Genomic DNA, 18995 nt, shown 5'->3' with positions numbered 1-18995 from the left:
ATAGCTTAGTGGTAGAGCATGTGCTTAGCATGTTTGAGGACCTGGGTTCAATCCCTAGTATAAAGGGCTAAATAAACAATCTACATTTTTTACAAAAAGGAACAAATAGAATTTTGTCTTTAGACTATGCCCCATCCTGAGTAAACGTATTTACCCAAAAACCTGAAACCAGTGGAGCATAATTGGAGGAGGAATCATTCCTTCGGGTTAATAATGTCCCAAACTGTATATATGGACTCTTAGAGGAATCAGGTATATGAAGGTAGAGGTATATGGAGAGAGACTTAGGCAATTAGAGAAGAAAGATATGATCCCAGTTCAAGTCCATGGCTGAGGGTGGTATTAGGGCAAATCTATAAGAACTACCCATTTGGTCAGGGCAGCAGATTCCTTAGTAGTGTCAGACTCTGAATCTGCTGCTGTTGATAGCCAAACCCAGGTGGTCACCCAATATGGCACAACATGCATTTCATCCTTAATATTGGAGAAGTAAAATTGCAGAAGATATTAAAATACTAAGTATCACTGCCTGGAAATACCTCATATTTTTGCATTCCCTCTTGTTTCATGTATCTCTAGGTCGGCAGCTAGACCAAGTACTCCCCAATGCTGATGGCATTCGAGGGTTTCCAGTTGTTCTTCAGCAAATTAACAAGATTCTTAATTATCCACTTTTGTCAGCCGGACAAGCTAAATCAGGTAAGTTACCCTTTCCCTTCTTGACTTGGACCATTAGGTGGGCAACAGCCTTGACTTTGTCTCTTTTCTGCTTTCCAAAGACACTATAGAAGAAAAGGGAGGAGCCTCTCCCCGATGCAGCATCACCGAGCTGCTTCAGATGTGCTGGCCCAGCCTGACTGAGGACTGCGTTGCCAGGCACACCACCCTCTCCCAGCAGCTGGAACAGGTCCTTCAGTCACTGAGAGAGGTGCTAACGCTGCCAGGTACAAGGCTGTCTGCTCAGGAACAGACATACAGATAAGGGCCAAGCTTGGGAGAGGAAACAACTGAGAGTGAGGAGTACTTTGCAGCTGACACTTAGAGCTGCAGACTGGGCTCAGCACCCCTACAGTCAGCCAGAGCACAGCTCAGAACTGAATTTCACCTGTGACCCCACTCCTCTTAATCAAAAGGATAGCTAACCCTCCATTAGCTGATACATGTTCTCATTCCTGTTGAGAAGTATGCCCAGCAGGTACTTCGTAAATACTGATCAACCCTTCCCAAGAGATTACTGTACTCTTCATAAAGCTATTTCACCCTAGAGGCCCAGAGTGAAAACCCAACTTGATGCTCTGATTTCTTCAGACTCAAAGTCCTTCCTGGCCGAGAATCGCTTCTCCAAATAACCAAATTCGGATTTTATGTCTCCCTTGTAAGTGTAGCATGCAAACTACATGATACCCCAGGCAGTATACAGAAGCCTTAGTTTTACATACTGGCTCAGAAATTGACTCAGTTCTGAATATAAAGACTAAAGCCTGTATCCCTTCCCATACCATAACCCCTCTCAGAGCCCAGGAATACTCCGCTTTCTTCCCTGGTGGAGCAGGCATCCCAGAAAGCTCCTGAGGCAGAGGCCCACCCTGTGTACATCCAGACTCAGCTCCTCCAGAAGAATCTGGGCAAACAGACCTCAGCAGGCAGCAGACAGACTAACTACGTGGGCACCTTCTTCAGTTACTGTAGCACCTTGGCTGCTGTTCTCCTTCAGAGTTTGAGCTCTGAGCCTGGTAAGTAACAAGAAACAGGAAATAGAAGTCAGAACTGGCCTGAAAATATATAGAGTAATGAAGAAGAATGGTGGACTATTAAGAGGTTCTTGAAAGGGCCGGGGATTTAGCTCAATGGTTTGGCCGCCTGCTGCGCAAGCACAAGGACCCGAGTTCAATTCCCCGTCCAAAAAAAAGAGAGGTTCTTGATTTAGCAATAGCCGAGGATATCAGATTTGTAAGATTCTCCTCTCTTACTCATCTCTTTCCATTTTATGCATTGTTATGCTAAGTGTAGTTGTATAGCACATGGAAGTTCTCAATAAAATCTCATGAGATTAGTAACTCATAAATATCTCTGCCAGACCTTGGGTCCATTGTGGATTTGAGTACCCAATAGAGGAATCGAGTTTTTTTAACTTTAGTACCAGATTCTTATTTGAGTGCATAGAACAAGTACAGGGGAAGCATAAATAATTTGAATATCTGAAATTCTAAACACTCCAAAATCAAACTTTTTTGCATGCCAACCTGATGATGTAAGTGAGAGATTCCACATTTGACACGTTATAGTTAAAATACAGGTATACTAGAAATGTTGCATAAAATTACCTTCAGGCCATGTGTATAAGGTGTAAAAGAAACCTAAAGGAATCTCATATTTAGACTTGGATCCCCTTCCCATGATATTTCATTATGTATATGCAAATATTCCAAAATCCAAAACACATTTGGTCCCAAGTATTTTGGATATGGGATACTCAACCTCTATAGCATGCAGTTCATTCAGGCTGAAGTAAGAGTCAATTCCCTATGGCTGGACCTGCTCACTGGATTTGTCTAAGTTGGAGATCTTTAAAACAGTGGTAAACTGTAGATAAACTTGTGGGCAGGGTCATGTTGGGAATACCCTTTACCTAGCACGAATCATGTCAGAATACCCTTTACCTAGCTCTCCATGTTGTCTTCATGTACTTTTTTATTGGTCCTGGGAAACAGGGCTCTGAACTGTTACAGTCAGTGTCATAAACACTTTCTTTACCTTTGCAGAGCACGTGGAGGTCAAGGTAGGAAATCCCTTTGTTGTGCTGCAACAGAGTCCTTCCCAACTTGTGTCACATCTCCTGCTTGAGAGACAAGTTCCCCCAGACAGGTAGGAAGCACCCCCAAGGGAGCTGGTGGATTTCTTCATCAACAAAACCTCATGGGGTTGTGCTTGGGGTCACTATAGAGAGTGGAGATTTTTCCATACTTGGTTCTTACTGTGCATTTATTCCATACAATACATTAAAATTCAGTATTTCTTTTTTTCTCCTGCCACTGCTAACACATCCATTGCAACTATGAGATTAATGGATGAATCTTTACTTACATATAGGTAAAAGTGCAAAAGTTTGATAACAATAGTTGAGTAGGCTGTAGGATAATAAGCAGGGATTGCTAGTGGGATATAAACTGGTATAACCTCTGTGGGGAGGCAATTTGTTAATATCAAGGTTATAAATTTATATACCCTTTGATCTAGCAATCCATGTTGAGGAACTTATATGAAAAGTGATGTATGTAGAACAGATCAGAAGATCCCACTGTCCACTAATTAAAAAAAAAATAAGTTATGGTTAATCCACATAACAGAATGCTCAGTAGCTATAAAAAATCATGATCCTCTCTGTAGAGGGTAAGGATAAATCTCCCAGATATGTTAGTAAGCACAGGGCAATGTCTAATAAGCTAGTGTGTGTGTGTGTGTGTGTGTGTGTGTGTGTGTGTCTGTGTGTGTGTGTGTGTGTATGCGTGAATGCGTGAATGCATGAGTGCATGTCTTAAAAAGAGACAGCTGGAGATGCAGCTCAGGTAGGTGCTTAGTTAGCATGTGTGAGGCTCTGGGTTTAATCTCCAGTGTTGCCCAAAAAAAGGAGGCGGGGGGCGGGGAACAACAATTGCTTGTTTTCATTTACATTTGCTGTATAAACATAAAGAAATTGGAAGATTGGTTGATGATGTCCATGTATTCAGGTCCTGCATTCCCTCTGCTTCTCTCCCTCCAGGCTAGCAGCCCTTCTGGCCCAAGAGGGTCTCAGCCTAAGTGTGCCACAAGTTATCATCGACTGCTGCAGTGAGCCTCTTGCTCTTTGCTCCTCTCTGCAAAACCAGCAGACATCATCCCTCCTGAGCCACCTGGGTGTCCTGGCCCAGAAGTACACCTCTCACTTCCTGAATGACCTTCCCGTTTCTGCACTGAGCTCCCCTAGGCCAACCGAAAATCCCACATTGGAGAAGAAGCACTGCTCCTACCCAAAGGACTCATCACCCCCAGCCCTCACCTCCTCTGCCTTGGCCTTCCTTAAATCCTGCTCAAAGCTACTGGCTACAGTAGCCTGCCTTGGGGCTTCCCAGGGGTCAAAGGTCAGCAAGCCCAGCTTGTCATGGAAGGAGCTGCGTGGACGCAGGGAGGTGCCTCTAACTGCAGGGCAGATAGCCCGAGAGTGTGAGCACCTCCTGGAACAGTTCCCTATGCTCGAGGCCTCCCTCTTGGCTGCCTGGGAGCCCCTGTGTGGGTCCTCCGAACAGGGAAAGAGCCTGACAGCCAGTCTGTGTGGTCAGACCAAGCTCTCTATTGTGCTCCTGGGCCTGCATTCTCCCCTTGCCGTGGACGTGCTGACTGAAGCCTTTGAGGAAGCTCTTGTGGCCAGAGATTGGCCCCGGGCCCTTCAGCTCATTGAAGTGTACGGGCGAGATGTGGATGATCTGAGCAACATAAGGGATGCGGTCCTGAGCTGTGCAGTGGCATGTGGTGAGCAGAAAGCCACATCTCTCTCTTTCGCTAGTGGTAATGATAATATTTAGCATTCACTATGAGTTTATCATTACATTTAATTCTCATAATTAACTCTAGAGAAAAATGCCACGTAATATCATTTTACTGAAAGGAGACCAAGGCTTAGAGAAGTCAGAGAACTTGCCCAGAATGCTAAGTGGTGAGTAGAGCTTAGAACCCAACTCTATCTGACCTTAGAATGGGCATTCATAACCAGTGACCAGCATTCTCAGTCCTGCATATCAGAACCATTCTAAAATTCTACAAACAACAAGTAATCTGGGTACCGCCCTGAGAAGCCCAAGATAAGAGATGAAGCTAGGGATCACTTTTAAACAGGGGTCAGCAAACTCTGTAAAGTCTTTGTACGCTATGCCATCCTTATTGCAACCACTGATTTCTACCACTGTAGCATGAAAGCAGCTGTGGTCAATGCATGAAGGAGTAAACATAGCTATATTCTAATGAAACTTCATTTACAAAACAAACCACGGACCGGTGTGGGCAAACTGTCCACCAGTGAGGGCCAGGCCAAACTGCCCTGGAAGTCCAGAGTGATAGTGCATATTGCAATCCCAGCACTTCGGAAGGCTAAGGCAAGAGATTTCACAAGTTTGATCCCAGCCTGGCAACTTAGTGACTTAGTGAGACCCTGCCTCAAAATAAAAAAGGGCTGGGGATGTAACTCAGTATGAAGGCCCTGGTTTCAGTTCCTGATACCCACCACCCATACATACGAAGGCTCCCCAGGACATTTTGATATGTAACCAGAATGGAAAGCTAGTGACCTATGACACTGCCCAGGGTAGAGCAAGAGTAGGGTGTGTTGGAGGGAAGGAATGGCTTTTATGTAGGAGGCGCGACTGCCCTTCAGAAAGTAGAAAATCCTTCCTGAAGAATGTGGAAAGGCTGTAGTCATAATTGCTTGGAGTCTGTTTTTGTAACTCCAAGATTATATCAAAGAAATGGATATGAGAGAGATCTACTGAGTAATAGGACAGAATATCAAGAGAAAGAAATTGTTTACCTAAAATAACTTTCAAGTGGATATATGTGATGCAGAGTGGAAATTTCAGGGAAAACTAAAGTGACGCTGATGAATTTGAGAGTACTATACACGCAGCATGCCAAACATGCTGACTCATGGCAGAGTCCCTCCCTTCCTTTTCTCTCCTCTCCTTTGTCCTTCCTTCCTCCTCCCTTCTGAAGGTTCTGTGACTATGATCAGATTTATATAGGAAACACATAGGATCTCTCCTTGTCATATACTAGTTCCAAGTGTAAAAAACAGTTAAAGTCACGTGGAATTTAAAGATCTTCCAAGCTCCTGTTTTGAGATCAAACAGAGCCATTCTTAAGAAGTAACTTGGAGGGCCAGGGATTTAGCTCAGTGGCACCATACCTGCCTTGCTAGTGCAAGGTCCTGATCCCTGATACCCGGGGGGTGCTTAGTGTTGGGGCCAGGGATTTAGTTTAGCGGCATGAGCGCCTGCCTGTTAAGTCCAAGGTCCTGAGTTCAATCCCCTGGTCCTGAGTTCAATCCCCTGTACCCCTCCCACCTCCAAAAAAAAAAGTAACTTGGGGTTTTGAACTCTTCCAATGTTAGGTTTGTTGCCTCTGGGCATCTTTTTTTTTTTTTTCTTTTTGTACCGGGGATTGAACTCAAGTCCTTGTGCTTGCAAGGCAGGTGGTGGCACCACTGAGCTAAATCCCTGGCCCATCTTTTTTGTCTTGTAGACAAGGAAGGTTGGCAATACCTGTTTCCTGTGAAGGATGCATCTCTGAGAAGTCAGCTGGCCCTACGGTTTTTGGATCGGTGGCCCTTGGAGTCATGCCTGGAGATCTTGGCCTACTGCATTTCAGACACAGCTGTCCAAGAAGGACTAAAGTCTGAGCTGCAGAGGAAGCAGGTGGAGTTTCAAGTATATCAGAAGGTATGGGCCCCAGCATCAAGAGAGGGAAACAGGCTTCTACCCTGTGACAGACCTCAGCCTAACCTCATATCATGGAATATTTTAAGAAGCACATGTTGGTGGTGCATGCCTGTAATTCAGCACTTGGAGAGGCTGAGGCAGAAGGATTCCAAATTTGAGCCCAGACAAAGCAATTTAGCTACTAAATTTTAGATAGACTCTGTCTCAGAATTTAAAAAGCAAAAATAAACCAGGTATGGTGGCACAGTCCCACTAAGGAGACTTGAGGCAGGAGGATCACCATGAGTTTGAGGCAAAGCTACATAGTTCAAGGCCAACTTGAACCACATACCAAGACCCTATCTCAAAAAACTAAAAAAGAGAGAGAGAGAAAACAAGGACTCATTGCAAAGGCCTTGTGTCCAATCCTCAGTACCCCACCCCCAAAAAAGAAAGAAAAGAAACAGAAATGTAGACCTGGCTTTTGCTATGCATTAGGCTTCTATTTTTACATGAACAGAGAAGGCCTCTTGTCTGGCTTCTGTGTTATTTACTCTTATTATTTTAAATACATTTGCATCAAGCAAGGATAATAATAACAAAATTAACATCAGAATGGTGTTCTGCAGTCCTTAAAGGTTTCATATGTATATTTGAGCTCCATGTATGTTTTGTGTATATGACCTCTTAAAGACTTAATTTCAACTAAATTTTAAGAGTCATTTTGAAAGGGTGCATGGCTGTGACAATTTCAAAAGTGAAAGATTCTTGTGGTACGCTTGTTACATCCAAGCTGAAGAGGCTTAGGGAGACAAATTCAGGCGGCTCAGCCACATATGTGTATAATATATGCTAATTTCCCCTGGGTCCTTGGAACAGAACAGTTTAGAGCCTTATGAGGGAAAATGAAAATGGCAGAAGAAAGGGCTTTTCTTTTCACACCTCTTCAGCAATTTTCATGCAAAGCTAAAATGCTGCAAGAAAAGTGATTCATAGACCATTCAAGCCAAAAGAATCTTATGGGTTAAGATGGACAAGCTTCAGGCCTCTGAAAACTCAACATACTAGTGAAAGGCCCTGATCCTGGCCTCCCATTCAGCCTTTGCTCCCTGATGTTACTTCCTGGAGAACTTCACTCTCCTCGTGAAACAGTCTTTGGCCCATTTGCTGTCTTTGTCCTCTTTCCTGGCAGGGTCTGATAGCCTGACTTGGGGCAGAGATCCCTTGAAACATCAGAGACTTGTTCACGAGGGAGAAGCAGTCATGTGATTTGATTAATTTTCCTATCTTAGATTCTAGGCTTGCAGGAACCTCCAGCATGGTGTGACTGGCAGACCCTAAGGAGCTGCTGTGTTGCAGACCCATCCTCTGTCATGAGCTTGATTCTAGAAGCACAGGTACCATTTCCTTTTTCATCCTCCTTTAGGGCTGCAACTCTTTAACTGATTGTCTGGGTTCCTTTCTGTGTATTAGTATGCACATTTTTATAGCTATGCCACATTCTTTTTCCTTTTCCTTAATTGTGAAATTTGACAACTGTCTTTGTCAATTTTGTTGTTGCAGGGACAAAATACCCATCATCCACAATTTAAAGGAGGAGAAGTTTATTTTGGCTTGTGGTTACAGTCCATGGTCTGCTGGGTCCAGGGCAGAAATGACATGTGGGAAAGGCCTAGAGGAGGACAGTTGCTCATATCCTAGCAGCCAGAAAGCAGAAAGAGAAAGCTGGAGCCAGGGAGAGATCCACCCTTCCATGTCACGCTCCTAGTGAGCCACCTCTGATCAGGCCCCACCTCCTAACAGCATATGAACTGTGAATCCATCAGAGGACTAATCAGCCAATGAGTGTAGCACCCTTTGGTCCAATCACCTTCCAAACACATGAGACTTTGCGGGGACATTTCAGATCCAAACTGTAACACCAACATAGAGGTAAAGGTAGAGGATATTACAGATATCACTTTTGTACAATGACCCCTGCATTTATGTGACATTTTTCTAAAATGTGTACTAGGTACAGAATGTATACCTAGAAGGGAAATTTTTCACATTTCCTATTGCTCCATATCCTTGCCAACTTTTTATATTGTCCAACTTTTCACATTTTGCCAAGGATGGCAAAATAGGATGGTATCCCATTGTTTCAATTTTTGTATTCATGGTTAGAAATGAATGTGAATGTCTGTCCTCTGTTTATTGGCCATTTGAGTGTTAACTAGAATTTTATCTACCTTTTGGCAGCTGATGTGCCATAGTTCAAAATGTTAATGTTCTTTCACATGTTCATTCATTTAATAAACGTTTACTGAGTGTAGTGGTTACTGTGCCAGGTGGTGGTAAGGCAAAGATAATTAATTTCAGTCCCTCCCCTGGAGTGACACACATTTCAGAGAGAGGAGTGATGTAAGATGCATCCTAAGGCCATTGCAATATAATGTGTCAGGTGACAGATCATGGGAGCTCAGGCAGGGCACTGACGCAGCCTGAGAACTAAAGAATCCAGAAGAAGGTAGCCCAGGCAGAGGTGTGGGAAGAGCATTACGTATACCATCATGTTGGAATATTTGGACCAAGTCCTTGGAATTCCATCCTCTGAAACTTTAATGTAGAGTTCGTGAGTTGGGGATGGTGGAGTCTGACAACATTAGGTTGTCACATTCATGCTGCTACAGTCAAGAGTTGAGTAGGTGCTGTCTCCACTAAACAGTCTTCTCAGTTTTTCCATTCCCTTAGCATTTCTCCAGGGCTGATACACAGTCACCATATGGCATCTGCTTCCCTTCCTTATAGTAGAGCAAAGCGGAAAATGAAATTGGTATCAGCCTGCTTCAGTCATTCTCATACCTTACCTTGCTACTCTAGTCCTTTATTTATGATCTCACTGTAATCCCATCAGTTCTGTACTTACCAAATGTTCCTGGGGCTTAGCAGACTTAACACTGCTGAGAAAAATCAGACAAAAGTTAGAGAAGTGACAAGCCAGTAACTTGAAGGAGTTGAAGCCATTTGTGTTTCCTTACAGGAGTATGAGCTGTGTGAGGACTGGGGCTGCCTATACCCCATTCCAAGGGAACATTTAATCAGCTTACATCAGAAGCATCTTCTCCACCTTTTGGAAAGAAGAGACCATGAAAAGGCTCTGCAGGTAAGTTTCTGATTCTTCCCATTTTTCATTTGGGGAAGGAAAAGAAGGTGGCTTTTTTCATACCGAATCCCATGTAACGTATTTATAATCAAGGATCTCCTCCTTTGTGTCCTTCACGGTCAGTTACAGTCATCTTGAGTAGAAGGTGTTCAGTTGTGCATTAGGTTCTAGGTGGAGCAGCTGGGTCCAGAATTATGCTCAACTCTGGTCCTATCAAAGCTATAGCTCCTTTTCTGAAACAATGGAGTTAGTGATTAATGAATATAGAGAAAGGATTAGCCCAAAATGAATACACCTAAGTATTCCTTTCTCAAACCAAACAAGGCTGGCCTGAGAGTTCTTTTTGCAGGCCTCACCTCCTCTACCCTTCTCCTGCAACAGCTCCTACGAAGAATCCCTGACCCCACCATGTGCCTTGAAGTCACAGAACAGTCCCTCGACCAGCACCCTAGCTTGTACACCTCACACTTCTTGGCCAACTACCTCACCAGTCACTTCTATGGAGAACTGACTTCTGTTCGACATAGTGAAATCCAGGCACTCTACATGGGATCCAAGGTAAGGAAGAAAGTGGCTTTGGGGAAAGCATGCCTGATAGGGGTGCCGCTGAGCCCCTACCACCTGCTCTTTCAGTGGCTTTTCTGCCAAGTGTCTGGCATCCTTTGCCTGTGCTATATATAAAATCTTAACCTAGAAGCCCACCATATCCTAGTTGAGTCTTCTAGAACTTGTCATACTTACTGTCCTGCCTCCAAAGAGAATTTTACCTGGGCTTCTCAAATTGTTCTTAACTTTTTCATGGTACCTGTTTTGTTATTGCTTCTCAATTCTGACCATATTTTAGGGTCACCTGGACTTTTAGGGAGGGTTAATACAGGGTCTTGCTGTGTCGTTCGGGCTGGACTTGAACTCACTTTGTAGCCCAGGCTGACCTTGAACTCATGGCATTCTCCTACCTCAGGATCCTGAGTGCTGGGATTACAGGTGCATGCACCACCATGACTGACCCTCACTTGGACTCTTAAAAATACCTGTAGTTGACCTCCACCCCAAACCAGTTAAAACTTGTCTTGGGATAGGGACTGAATATCTTGCAAAGGGATCCTGGTATGCGAATTTAAAACTACTGCTTGCTAAACTAATCTGTACTAATAGAAAAGAGTTAATTTGTCTTGGTAATAATAGACAAAGTAATCAATCCTTAACTTTGCTATATAAACTGGGAAACACTAATAAAAGAAATTACAAGCTAAAAAGTAATCCAATGAAGGAGGGTATAAAGGGAGGGGGGATTCTCTTTCACTCTTCTAATGATTCTGCCTCACAGTTATAATACTTTCCCAAAACACAAATAGAACAAGTGCTAGTGAAGCCATGAATATAAGCACTTGGCTGTAAGAAGATACACCCTTTAAAAATTTTTTTTTGATGCACTGTACCTAAGTGGGGGAATCCCTTAAAAATTGGTAGTGAGCAGAACAGAACCAGTGAACCTATTTCAATCCTAGTGATCGTTAGATTCATGATTTGCTTATAAGACACTAGAGGTACCAGGTATAGGCAGCCTCTGACATCACCTTGTGTTACTCATTCTGAGTAAAGCCTAACTTGGACAGAATGGTGGCATTAAGGATCAGATAAAGTTCAGCCATGCCTGGAGAGTCTAGGCCAGGGGTTAGCAGACTACCACCTCTTGGCCAAATCTAGTCTTCAGCATGTTTGTGTAAATCAAGTTTTCTTGGAACACAGGTATGTCCATTCATTTATATATTTGCCTATATTTGCTTTCATACTGCATTGGCAGAGTATAACGGTTTTATGGGTCCTAAAACCTAAAATATTTACTATCTGACCTTTGATAGAAAAAGATTACCAACCCCTTTGTTTTTTGGGTTTTTATTGTTGTTGTTGTTATTGTTGTTTTTGCTACCGGGGATCGAACTCACGACCTTGTGCTTGCGAGACAGGTGGTGGCACCACTGAGCTAGATTCCCCAGCCCATCCAACCCCTTGACTATGTGAAGGTACTAGAGATACTTCTTGATTGCCACCTGCAGGATTTCGATGGAAGGGAATTCAGCCTTGCTTTCTAAGAGAATCCTAGCCAGTAGCTGTAGCACTATGGGCCTTTTGACCTCTGGCACTCTTCCCCTTCCCAGTTAGAACCTCACGTTTCTTCTGAAATGTATGAACTACTTTCTTAACTCTGTGGATCTATTCCACAAACAGGTTCTACTGACCCTGCCTGAGCAGCACCGGGCCAGCTATTCCCACTTGTCCTCCAACCCCTTGCTCATGTTGGAGCAGTTGCTGATGAACATGAAAGTGGATTGGGCCACTGTGGCCGTGCAGACCCTGCACCAGCTGCTGGCTGGACAGGAGATTTGCTTCACCATGGATGATGTTGACTCACTGCTGTCCAGATATGCAGGGAAAGCCCTGGAACTCCCGTACCCTCTGAGGGAGAAACGATCAGGTAACTTCTAGCATCCTAGATGCCTATTCTATATGGAGGGGAAATACCATGCTGCATTCTTAGTTTTAATTTTCTCCTTTTTTATTATTTTGGGTTGATCAAGAGTGAAAGGAGTATACTTCAGGAGAGATAATGCTTTCTTATATAGGAGATAGGCCTTTCTTATATATCTTGGTCTTGAAAGAAGTAGGAGGCTAACCAGAATTGAAGGACGATAATCATTGTGTGCATCACAACGTAAAGGCTTGGAGAACCAAATATACTGGAAATTATCTCTGTCTAGCTTTGATATAGTAGACTCTTTATTTGCCATCCTTTCTATGGAGAGTATGTTTTATTCCCAGAGTCACATCAGATAGCATTTGTATGTGAGCTGACACAGCCCCTTATAGAATGAAAGAAACGAAATATGTATGGAAAGGGTCTTCTGCTTTCCTCTGGCCATTGTTAGATTTATTTTGTTTTTTGTTTTTTGTTTTGGTACCCGAGATCGAACTCGGGACTTTGCGCTTGCGAGGTAGGTGGTGGAACCACTGAGCTAAATCCCCGGCCCAAAGTTTTTTTGGGTTTTTTTTGGTTTTTTTGGTACCGGGGATTGAACATGGGTCCTTGTGCTTGCACAGCAGGTGGCGAAACCACTGAGCTAAATCCCCGGCCCCCATTAGATTTATTTTGTAAAATGCTAGTGTCTGCTCCATTATTTCATGTGCCTAAACATAGCTTATATTTTTAGGAATTTAAGACACATATATATTCTTAGTTTAGAAGTACCTCTGCCATTTCCTTTATGCCTGGTAAAATTGTGGTGTGACATCAGGAAAGCCAGCAGTACTTTGAACAAGTGGTTAGTACAGTGAATAAACATGCTTACAGTAGACCAATATTTTTTCAGCATTTTCTCTCTCAACAGATTCTGTGATTCACCTCCAGGAAATTGTTCATCAGGCTTCCGACCCTGAGACCATATGTAGATCATCATCAGCAGAGTTTGCTGCTACTGCTCCTGGTAAGAACTAGTTCTGAGAATTACCTTCAGTTCACTTTTGCTTTATTCTAATTTTCTGATTCATTTGCCTCTTTTAGCATTTACATTTATAATACTTTTTATTAATTTTTTGTCATGGTTCATTCTAGCCTTGTATATCACAGGAGATTTGACATATAATCAACTCATTATTTACAATAATATATAAAGGCTCTCCAAACACTAAATTAATCCTGAACCATTGCTCCAAGGGGAAACACACACTCACATTTTTTTCTTTTTTTTTGGTACCAGAGATCGAACTCAGGACCTTCAGCTTGTGAGGCAGGCAGCGGCACTACTGAGCTACATCCCCGGCCCCACACACTCACATTTGACATTGATTACATTTTTAAATCCTAAAAATAACTCATCATAGGGCTGGGGATGTAGCTCAGTAGTACAACTCCTGCCTGGCCAGCATGAGGTCCTGAGTTCAATCCCCGGTACCCAAAAAAACAAACAAAAAACTCATCCTAGTAGACTGTACCCATTATTTTACAAAAGAGGAGGCTCAGAATTGACTTATCTCTTGGGTGCCAGTATTGGGATTCTAACTCCATACTTGGGCCTAGAACCAGACCTTCTTCCACTACCTGCTCCTCCATTCTCTGCTCACTGTCACATGAAAGCTGAGACAAGATATAGTGGGCTCTTACATGCCATCTTTTCTTATAGAGAGTATTATTCCCAAAATCATATCAGATAGCATTTGTATATGAGCTAACTTAGCCTATTCTAGAATGAAAGAAGTGAAGCAAATATGGAAAGTGTCTTCCATAGTATCACCACAGTTTCAAGTAAGACCTGAGCAACTCAAAATTTTCACTACTATGGTCATGCCCATTAAAGACCATGAAACAATGCATGTATTAACATAGATTTTAGCAAACCACCCAATTTACAAATATGGAAACTTCGAATCGTGAGAATTGACTGTAGTTAGCCTTCGTGTGAATTCTGTTAACCTACACAAGAAACAAGGTCCTTAAAAGCCTAAGTCATCGGCCAGGGATGTAGCTCAGCAGCACAATGCCTGCCTGGCAACTGGGAGGTCTTGAGTTCGATTCCCAGTACCAAAAAAAAATGTCTCGGCCACATTTTAGTCCGCCTTTTCACCACCCTGCCTCTCCTGTTTCCAGCCCCTGCGCCATGGCCTACCCTCAAAAGTGGCCCAGCAGTTGTTCTGCTAGATGATCGGGCCAGCAGGATTGGGGGTGGGAAGGCTTTTTTTTCTGGGTATTCCTAAGAGTCACTTTGTTTTTCAGTTCCCTTTTTCTGTAACTAGCTAAAATTGGTCTGCTAGATGAAATTTCCTTAGTTACTATAAAGCCAAGACTATGGCGTTCGGTAGCCATGCTTCACAACAACCAGCAGACCTGAGGGGAGGACCCAGGCCAGCAGGTGTATGAGCAGCTTCATGCACCTGCATAAGGCAGCCTGAGCAACTTTGGCAGGTGCATATGTTTGTGTGTGTATGTGTGTGTGTATGTGTGAGAGTGTGTGTGTGTGTGTGTGTGTAACCTTTTTGTTAGGGAAAATTTGCAATATACAAAAAAAAGAATCGTATACTGAAGCCTCACACACTAATCACCCAGCTATAATAATTATCATCTCATGATGAGCATTCTTATTTCATCTATACCTGTATCCTTCTACTGGATTATCTTGCTGAAAATGTCACATATATCATTAATTTATAAATATTTCAGTATAAATTTTAAATCGAAGGACTTTTATTTTTTTAAATATCTATCATACCTAAAAACAAATGAATAATAATTCCTCATTACTATGAAATATCCAGTCAGTATTCAAATTTCCCCAGTTGTTTCAAAAAGATTTTTTTTATGATTGCTTTTTCTAGAATGAAAATCTAAATAATGTGTACGTGTGGCATTTGGCTCAAATATCTCTTCCATGTTTTTTAATCAATAGGTCCCTCTTCTTTTTATTCTCCCCACCTCTTTTATCTTATGAAGGAAAGTAGGTTATTTGCCTCATACAGCCTCCCACATGCTGGATTTTGCTGGTTGCCTCCCTTTTTTTTCTTTTTTTAATTGAGACAAGCTGTCACTGACTAAGGGTGAGCTTGAGCTCACTATGTAGTTGAGGCTGGCCTTGAACTGAAAGTGATCCTCCTGCCTCAGCCTTGCAAGTGCTGGGATTACAGGCATAAACCACCAATGCCTGACAACTGGTTGCCTCCTGCTGACAATCTAATGATCCCTGAATTTCTTGTACACTGTTAGTTAAATCTAGAAGCTTGCCTTAATTCAGGTTACTATCTTTTAATAATTATATTTGATAGGTTTTGTTGTACATTTCCAAAAAGGCACACAATGTCCCATTGCCTCTTTTGTGACAGAAGCAGCCATTGATAATCATCAACTGGATCTGTTATTTCAGTAGGGCTTTGTAAAGTGATGAGATGCTATTCTTCCTCTTCATTCTAAGCTGGAATATTGATCACCCTTAACTCTGACCCCTGGATCACAGGTGTCTCCATTGTGCATTCACCTAGCCCGGGGGAGAGGAGCTTCCCTCACAGTCAGCCCCTGCTGGAATTTGTGCCCCCAGTGACACCGCCTGCCAGGCACCAGTGGGTGCCAGATGAGACTGAGAGCATCTGCATGGTCTGTCACAAGGAGCACTTCAGTATGGTAAGTGGCGGTGTCCTCAGATCACTGCAGGAAAGGAAGGGAGAGATCCAGGTCAAGAACCTGAGTTTATAGTCATCTCCTGTTCCCCAGAAGATAACAGCATATTCAGAAGAACTGTCAAACCTAAGTCTTTGGATTCACCTTTGACCTTACCAGAGTGTATTTTCTGGACTTAAGTGGTAGACATCCACAAATAGCTTTAAATTTTAAAATCTTTCCAATTCTTGTGACATAATGAGAAAAATTGGAGGAGGAAACACCAAATGTCAAGATCGTATTTCTAGTTCCTGTATCTTTCACAATAAGCTACTAGTGGTTACATGTGCTGGCTCAGGAGAAAGAGGACCTGTTTCCTAATCCTGGATCTGCCTCCTAATAGCAATATGACTAAAACTTTTTCAAGCTCATGTACCCACTTACCAACTAGGGATGATAAATCGATTGGCTTATGGAGTTAAGACTAAATACAGTGACAAATGTTACCACACTTAGTGTAGTATCTGCCTGGCAGATTAGCTCAGTGTTAATGAAAACAGTGGTGATGTGATTTCTCTATGGCTGTTTCTATAAAGGAGGCATGTGATGTCTATCAACTTCTTACAATGAAATGAGGCAGTACTTTTTAAAACATTTGAAAAAAGGTTACTTTTTCATCATCATCAATGTCATGTAAAAATGTGATCCTCACTGGCTCAGAAAGTCACTTTCTCATTACTTTTTGCTGTTTCCAATGTTGCCTCCACACACAAATAAAACTGGTCAGGAGCTGTTGACTGCAAAACTGACCATGACTTGGAACCTTTGCCCACTAGCTAAGTGATATCTTAAAACATCAGCCTGGGCCAGGGATTTAGCTCAGTGGTTTCACCGCCTGCTGCGCAAACGCAAGGACCCGAGTTCAATCCCTGGTACCAAAAAAACCCCCCAAAAAACATCAGCTTTGTGAGGGCAAGGACTGGGAGGTTCATTTTCAACAGAGGCCTGAGCACTGTACCTGGTGTTCCTAATAAGCCACAGGTGATTAAAACCAAGTGTAAATGGCTAACAGGAGTCTCATCTTCACTTCCTCCTTCTCCCTTCGAACCCACTGGCATTCCTCAGTTTAACAGGCGTCATCATTGTCGCCGCTGTGGCCGGCTGGTGTGCAGTTCCTGCTCCACTAAGAAAATGGTGGTGGAAGGCTGCAGAGAGAACCCTACTCGCGTGTGTGACCAGTGCTACAATTACTACAACCAAGAGTGAGTGTCCTGCAGCAGGGCTTGTACTCTTAGTGACCACTGCACCCTCCCCCAGGGCCTCACACTTTGGGGAGTCTCATTGTGGAGAGTGTTTCAAATCTGGAACACTTTGCTGAAATATTAACATTCACTCTGCAGTGCCATTAACTCTACAGTGAAACTCTAGGTTTCTGTGTGAGTCGGCTTTGTGTTGCTGTGACCAAATACATGAGAAAATCGACTTAAAGGAAAAAGCATTTATTTTGGCTCCTTTTCAGTAGAGCCAAACAAGTTTCAGAGGTCCATGGTCAGTCCATGGTCACCTGGCTCAAGGGCAGAAACATCATGGCAGAAGGCGTGGTGGGAAGCTATTCACCTCGTGGCAGCCAGGAAGCAGAAACAAAGGAAAGAGCCAGAGAAGAAGGGGCCAGGGACCATATATAATTCCCAAGCTCATGTCCCCATGATCTACTCTCTTCACTAGGCCCTGCCTCCTATGTCCATCAACTCCCAACAGTGTCATCAAAGCAAGATCTCATCAATGTATCCACTGATGAAGTCAGAGCCCTCATTATCCAATCACTTCCAAAAGCCCCACCTCTGAACATACGGGCTTTTGGGGGGACATTTTAGATCTAAACCCCAACAGTCACAGAAACTACTAAGAGGAAGTAGGGTTAAGAGGAAGCAGTGTTCATAGTTCTTGCATGCTGTATTATCTGAAATCAGGACACTCGCCTCTTCAGCCCTTCTCTGGTCTAAGGCCGCTGATCTTCACCCCTTACCTATTTTCTAGCCACTGGGTCTCATCTGACTCAAAGGGATGTGTCCACGCCTGCTGGTTGTTTGGGCATCAATTGCATCAGCTCTGATCTGAGTAGCCATGCTGACTTATTACCCACAATAGACAAGCCCTCGTACTTTCCTACACATAATTCACCTGCACATTTCACCAACTGCTCATACCTCTGACAAGACAGATCAAGATCATGTTCACTGGCTCAGTGTCACTAAACCTTTTCTACTTCTAGTACCAAACCAACATGAAACTAAGACTCCTAAAGCACCTAGGAAGATGGGTCAAAGCAACTATTCAAAAGCAAATTTACTTTGAGTTCTCCATGTTTTTGTTTTGTTTTGTTTTTGGTACTGGGGACCGAACTTGGTCCTTGCACTTGCACAGCAGATGGTGAAACCACTGAGCTAAATCCCCGGCCCCTCCATGTTTTATTGTATTTAATGGTTTTACATTCAGCTCAATAGCATTTTTCTGGGGTGTTTTGTTTTCTGGCACTAAGGATTGAACCCAGGGCCTCTACTATACCTCCAGCCCTTTTTTAAATTTTTTTAAATTTTTTATTTTGAGACAAGGTCTCACTGTATCCAGGCTAGGGTCAAACTTGCAATCCTCCTGCCTCAGCCTCCCAAAGTGCTGGGATTACAGGTATGTGCCATCACACCTGGCTTGTGTTTATTTTAATATGAACATTTTTATCGTTATTTGCCATGGTGATTACAGTGGCATAGGAAGGAAGACATATTTCTTCAGTTTCTGTGACCCTGGCATACCACTGCCTCCCTCCTGCAGGTAGAGGACAGAAATTACCCATACCCCATTCTGCTGAGATTTGAAATGGTCAATTAATATAGATGGGGGTTCTTTTACCCACAATCATTCAGCAATAATCACTTTCCCCTGACTGAGCCCCCATATTGCTGGGGAGATGGCCAACAAACAGACCACAAGGTGATTGGGTAAGTGCACTGGTGGCAGCACTCACAGTTTAGCCTCAGTGGTCAGGAGGGTTTCTCAGAGGTAACCCCTGGAGGATCAGCCTTAGAGAATGAAGAGTTAGTCAGAAAATCCCAAAAAGAGCACACCCAGGTGGAATAACAGCAAAGGCAGAGGCAGGAGAAAAATGTGGATGGTTTGGGGAACTGTACATAGGTAGATGAGGTGCTGGGTTGCTGGTCAGTGGACCCTGGATTTAAAACTGGTAGCTGAATTGGGAGGACTTAATGGCACA

The 18995-nt window shown here is 43.2% G+C and overlaps 1 protein-coding gene across 4 annotated transcripts in view; it reads left to right on the top strand.

Moving 5' to 3' along the window:
• The window catches only part of Zfyve26 (zinc finger FYVE-type containing 26), an 83841-nt gene that overhangs the window by 23084 nt on the left and 41762 nt on the right, over positions 1-18995 (top strand). For all 4 annotated transcript variants that reach the window (XR_015445008.1, XM_087195302.1, XM_004837342.4 and 1 more), the window contains exons 17-29: positions 580-699; positions 780-944; positions 1515-1733; positions 2763-2865; positions 3761-4506; positions 6268-6464; positions 7736-7840; positions 9466-9588; positions 9970-10146; positions 11818-12064; positions 12975-13070; positions 15588-15751; positions 16853-16989. Coding sequence is in view for 3 of the 4 variants with exons in the window: in XM_087195302.1 (XP_087051428.1) it covers positions 580-699; positions 780-944; positions 1515-1733; positions 2763-2865; positions 3761-4506; positions 6268-6464; positions 7736-7840; positions 9466-9588; positions 9970-10146; positions 11818-12064; positions 12975-13070; positions 15588-15751; positions 16853-16989 (2599 nt within the window). In the remaining variant the exon portion in view is untranslated. The remainder of the gene's footprint in view (positions 1-579; positions 700-779; positions 945-1514; positions 1734-2762; positions 2866-3760; positions 4507-6267; positions 6465-7735; positions 7841-9465; positions 9589-9969; positions 10147-11817; positions 12065-12974; positions 13071-15587; positions 15752-16852; positions 16990-18995) is intronic.

Source organism: Heterocephalus glaber, unplaced genomic scaffold, assembly GCF_053883595.1.
Source record: "Heterocephalus glaber isolate CG9 unplaced genomic scaffold, H.glaber_assembly_v1.0 deba00001608, whole genome shotgun sequence".
NCBI lineage: Eukaryota > Metazoa > Chordata > Mammalia > Rodentia > Bathyergidae > Heterocephalus > Heterocephalus glaber.
This window is presented reverse-complemented; position numbering and strand designations above follow the sequence as displayed.